Raw genomic sequence first — 5410 nt, 5'->3', positions numbered from 1 at the left:
ACCTCAATTCCCATGCCTAGCCAAGAGTGCCTTTTATTGTTCACACTCAAACCCAAAAATACTATTTGCTTGATTATTGTTTTAGTTAGTTGTTTACTTCATCCTAGAGTAGAATTAGATTACATGTTCTTTTGGTAGATTGAAATTGCTCTCACTTTACTTTAGTTACTTGAGTTAGTTCCTTGCACTCTAAGATTTCTTGCATGTTAAGTCTAGTGATTTAATTTCTTACTTATGACTCCCAATCCCGGGATTCTAACCAATATTGATGCACATGTTTGCCCATTCCTTGTGAGACGACTCGAGGTTTGAATACTTCGATTTATTTTTATTGGGATTGAGCTTTGTGACAACCAATCTTTTAAAATTTGATTCAAGGGTTGTTGTTGGTTAGAACTATACTTATAACGGGGTTTCATTGAGAAATTTTATACCAACCATAATCTTAACTATCAGTCTTCTAGGTATTGCATAAAGGGATTAAAGTGTGTTTGGAAGGGAGGTGGTGAAACGGCGTCGTATTGGTGCGTAGGGACTAATATGTCTTTGTTTCCAAAAGTTTAAAGCCACGTGTCATCCCGTAACGAATAGGTCAGTTCCACGTTTACCATGTCAGAATTTTTCGTCGAGTCCAACGGATTAAATTCAATGGAAGAATAAATTTATCCACATTTTAGAGGGGTCAAAAACATGAATATATTTTCCATTCCGCAAAAACAAAAATATCCGCATAAAAAAAAAGGACGGACCTAATTGTTATTTTCTCAAAAAAATAACATTTTCACACTTCAATGCCAATAATTTAGTTTTAGATCTGATCTCTCCATCTCTCCAGACACCACCGAGATTATGTTCTTACTTCTTAGCACTCTAACATCATCCACTACAATCATTCCCATCTCATCTTTCAAAACCAAAAGAGAAGACAAGACGGGTGCCACTGTAAGTAAGTGATCGAAATCAAAGATGGCAGGCTTCAGCGGCGACGAAACTGCTCCTTTCTTCGGCTTCCTCGGTGCTGCTGCTGCCCTCGTCTTCTCCTGTCAGTATCTCTCTTTCTCTTTTATCGCTCAAAAATGAAAAATACACGAACATCGTCTTGAATTTCTTTCTAATTATTGTTATTATTATTACTAAAAATGAAACGAGAGATGATTTTATTTATTTATTGTTGGGTGGGGATGGGTTGGCAGGTATGGGAGCGGCGTACGGAACGGCGAAGAGTGGAGTGGGAGTGGCGTCGATGGGAGTGATGAGGCCTGAGCTTGTGATGAAGTCGATAGTGCCAGTTGTGATGGCTGGCGTGCTTGGTATTTATGGCCTCATCATTGCCGTTATCATCAGCACTGGCATTAACCCTAAGGCTAAGTCTTACTATCTCTTCGACGGTTACGCCCACCTGTCCTCCGGCCTCGCTTGTGGCCTCGCCGGTCTCTCCGCTGGCATGGCCATCGGAATTGTTGGTGATGCTGGCGTCAGGTATTCTTGCTCTTTTTCTTCACAATCCCCTTTTGTTGCTTATTTGTTTTGATGCCTGTGCTGCGAACTCTGCTTCAATACAACGTTTTCTTTTATTGGACTAAGAAATTAAATAGTAAAATAAATATTGAATCTGTTAGGGGATTGACCACTTTAACTACCTTTGGTGTCCAATTTTCTTATTTCTTAAATCGCCAATAGCAGCATTAGCCAGAAGGAAAAAATAAAACCCATGATGCCATGAATATGTGGAGGGAAGTTAAGAATTGGTGAAGGCAGTTAAAAAACAGAGTAATACCCCAAAGATCAGTCTCTCAAACTTTTAGTCGGACACTTTAGTGGTCAACTAATTTTAATCACCAAATCAACCCCAAACTTCTATTCCAGTGACTTTTGTCTTTTATTAAATAATGACAGAGATAGATATGTCTAATTTTTTACCAAATTTTGACATGAGGTTTGATATGTCTAACAAAATAAAATGTTAAGGATTGATTTAGTGACTAAAATTTGTTTAGGACTGACTAAAAATTCTTTCGGGACTGATTTGAGATATTATTCTTAATAGAAACATTAAAACCAAGTGAAAAAATTATTAATAGAAATGCAGCTTTCATGCCTGGCGCTAGCATATATAACTAATATTGATGGCTTTTCTTCTTGTTAGATGCCTTAAATCTTCTTATTTTGGGTCATTCACACAAATACATGTAATCAGTCCCTTCTCTTACCATGATATCAAGAATTAAACAGTAATCTATTTTACTAGTCCAACTCTTTTAACTCCATATTGCTTGTCTGAAAGTGTTTGGCTCTTTGCTGTTATGGTTATGGTAAAGACAACGAATGAACTGAAAGTTTGTCAGGTTTTAATCTAAAATGTTTTAAAGCATGTTTTAAAGTGACAAACTTTTTGTGTATTTTTCATCATTGAGTTACGGTATCTTATATATTTCTCTAAGCTTGTATGGATTGTGAAAAGTCATTTCTGTACATGCTTACTCTTGAGCATTACTTTGGTTATCCAGTGATTGCTGAATGCTAATGTTGTCTAAATAAGCATAACATACGCTTGAATGTTTCATGTGGACGTTCATGCTGTATTATGCTGTGAATTTTCCTGTTCATATTTTTATTTATATCAAATGTCTGATGATCATATGTTGTCTTTATTTTGTTCTTTAAAGCTTTTTTTGCATATTTTCTTTTCGATGAATTGCTTCCAGTGCTGTTGTAGAAGTTCTTGATTTTAAGAAATTTCTTGGGTCTTGTTTCTGTCAATATTAGTAAGGCAGAAAAGGTGAACTTTTGTTAGTCCAATGAGCTTAGTATAGCTAGATGAATATTGTTGCATCATTTCACTGGTTTATCCAATGGTTGTCATTTGAATGGCAAATATTGATGTGCCCACGTATAGCTTCTTAACTTATTGAGTCCTGTCCTTTTTTTTCTTTCATAATCCCAATGTGTGCAAGTCTCCATTGCATGCTGCTTGTTTGTTAAACTTACCATAGCATACATGAATGAGAAAGTATAGGTAACCAATTCTATGTGCAACAAACTTGAACAACTTTTCAAAACATCTAATTTTGAAATTCTAAAAAACTTGGATTAGGTTCAGAAACATGTGCCATCCAACCTCAACCCCCTAGCGTGACCTCCCCCTCCAATTCCTCTCCTTGCGATGCCGTGATCTCCCACTGCAATTCCCCTCCAGGGCCCNCTCCATCGAACCCTGATCGCTGCAACACCGGACCTCTCCGTGCAACACCTCTCGCCGCTCCACCGGACCCAACACCTCTCGCCGCGTTCTTCTTCTTGTAGGTTTTGTATGATTCTTTTTTCTTGTTTGGGATGTTTCTTTTCTGTAGTTTTTGAATGTATCTGTTTTATATGTTTAGGATGTTTCTTCTTTTTAGGTTTTGGATATTTTTTAAATAGTTTTAGATGTTTCTTTTCTTAGTTTTCAGATTTTCTTTTTCCAATAATGTTGGATGTCGCATTTTGTTAGGTTTTGGATTTTTTAAAATGAATTTAGATATCTCTTTTTTGTTAGATTTTGGATGTTTCTATATTCGAAAATGATGCGTTCTTCTTTACCATAATTGTTGAAAGAGTTTTTGGTAATTTTTTAGAATGATTTTGGATATTTCTTTTTGTTACGTTTCAGACGTTTGTTTTTGTTTTTTGTGGATGTTTTTTATACTTGGTGAAATTAGGGTGACTCCTGAGTTGTGGTGCTATTTTTTTTCCCTTAATAGATTTCTTTTTTTCACTAGTTGGCTGCAATTGGCTACACCACCCGTTTGGTTACCTAACAGAGTTGTGCATGAATATATATGCAAATATATTAGAGAATCCTTTGACGCCGACTAAGGTTACTCCGACTTTTTCAGGGCTAATGCTCAGCAGCCGAAGTTGTTTGTCGGAATGATTCTGATATTGATTTTTGCTGAAGCTCTTGCTCTCTATGGCCTTATCGTCGGTATCATCCTCTCATCCAGAGCAGGCCAATCCCGTGCTGAGTGAAACATCATAAGCCAAATTAGTCATAGCTGCTAGTAGTCACTTAAAATTTGAGAGTCTGGCTTCTTTTTTGGATTGGAACAGTTTCATTTGAGTAGAGTTCTATTATTTCATTTTATTTAGAACCCCAAATATTGTATCAGAAGTATTAGTTTTGTGATGATGTATTCTCCTGCGGATGATTCATTTGGATGTTTGCTTAATTAATGATATGATACTTTATTTTTTATTTTGCAAGTCATTGGTTCACTATCTTCTAAAATCTAAAATATAGTCAAGCTATAGCAAAGCCATGACAAAGCCACGTGTCCGTCGTTTGTGTCTAGGCGGCAAACCATTTTCATGTTCACACAAGCCCCACAAGTGAGTTGTGGGTGGACTGGTGGAGAGAGAAGCTTTTATAGAGGTTTTGTTATGGGATGGGCGGGAATTCATTTTGCTATCTAATTTGGAAAAAGAAAATCAAATAATAAATGAATGAAAAGAGATGCACAGGGAGTCGTGTGCAATCATCACAGCACATATGCAAGGGGACAAGGGGTTCAAATCCATTGGTTGCTTCCTAATGCATATTTTTATCTTAACATATATTTTAGATTAAAAGTTAACTATGATGTCGATTTTTTTTGCGTAATAAGAAATCTATAGTTTTCAATTTTAAACCAAATTTTCAGTTTCTCTTTATCACTATCTCAAAGTAGATTTCAAGGTTAGTGTTGCAGAAACAAGTGGATGTCGACCAATTCTAAGATTATCTCTAGTCATTGTCCACTGCCATGTCTTCCAAAATCAGCATCTGCCTGCAATTGCGACACCGGAAGTCACAGTGTGTGAGCGTACAATCATCTTCTTTCCGGAAGGCACCGACCTCATTCTCACACAAAGCACCACCATCACCTCCTTTTTCTCCTGTTGTGACAAACAAAAAATTGACTTCTCATCAATTGTAAACCTTATCATTTCTCCTAATTTCAAAATCAAAGCTCCATGCTATCGGGGAAAAAATCTCATGTCTAACTGCACCCCATTTTTAAGGTTATAGGTATCAGGCCAGAGAGAGATAGAGAGAATAGGAAAAGAGTAAGATTCTGGAAGTGTGTTAGGAATGAATTGTTAACAAACTTAATTAGGGTAATTACATGTGTATCTTATAATATATAGTTACAGGGAATGCTGACTAGGACATAATAAACTCACTAACAAACTATTAGTAATCCTAACAATAAGCTAACTTCCTTTATCTCCTTCATTATATTCTCCCTCAACGAAGGGCTGTTTTGTCAACAATTCTGAGTTTGCTTCAAAATTCACTGAACAAGGAAGAGGAAATAGGTTTTGTGAAAATATCTGCAATCTGCTACACATCAAGGACATGAACAACCTGAATTCGACCTTTCATGACATC

The 5410-nt window shown here is 36.4% G+C and overlaps 1 protein-coding gene across 3 annotated transcripts; it reads left to right on the top strand.

Moving 5' to 3' along the window:
• On the top strand, positions 775–4242 carry LOC107609515 (V-type proton ATPase 16 kDa proteolipid subunit). Of its 3 annotated transcripts, none has more exons than XM_016311508.1 (3): positions 775–1042; positions 1194–1479; positions 3876–4242. In XM_016311508.1, exons 1-3 carry the CDS (start codon positions 967–969, stop codon positions 4006–4008), a joined length of 495 nt encoding a protein of 164 aa, XP_016166994.1. In that variant the 5' UTR covers positions 775–966; the 3' UTR covers positions 4009–4242. The 3 variants fall into 3 exon arrangements, with proteins under 3 accessions (XP_016166994.1, XP_020961566.1, XP_016166995.1); XM_021105907.1 differs by having other exon boundaries at positions 3759–4242; XM_016311509.2 differs by lacking the exon at positions 3876–4242 and adding an exon at positions 3089–3302.

This window comes from Arachis ipaensis, chromosome B07, assembly GCF_000816755.2.
Source record: "Arachis ipaensis cultivar K30076 chromosome B07, Araip1.1, whole genome shotgun sequence".
Lineage (NCBI taxonomy): Eukaryota > Viridiplantae > Streptophyta > Magnoliopsida > Fabales > Fabaceae > Arachis > Arachis ipaensis.
Note: the sequence above shows the minus strand (reverse complement) of the source record. Positions and strands in the feature narration are given on the sequence as shown.

Bases quoted from the DNA above. Each gene is read 5' to 3' on its own strand.
- LOC107609515 (XM_016311508.1), top strand. From the start codon at position 967: ATGGCAGGCTTCAGCGGCGACGAAACTGCTCCTTTCTTCGGCTTCCTC. The intron at 1,043-1,193 runs GTCAGTATCTCT...ATGGGTTGGCAG, and splicing joins TGCTGCCCTCGTCTTCTCCT to GTATGGGAGCGGCGTACGGA. The intron at 1,480-3,875 runs GTATTCTTGCTC...CGACTTTTTCAG, and splicing joins GTTGGTGATGCTGGCGTCAG to GGCTAATGCTCAGCAGCCGA.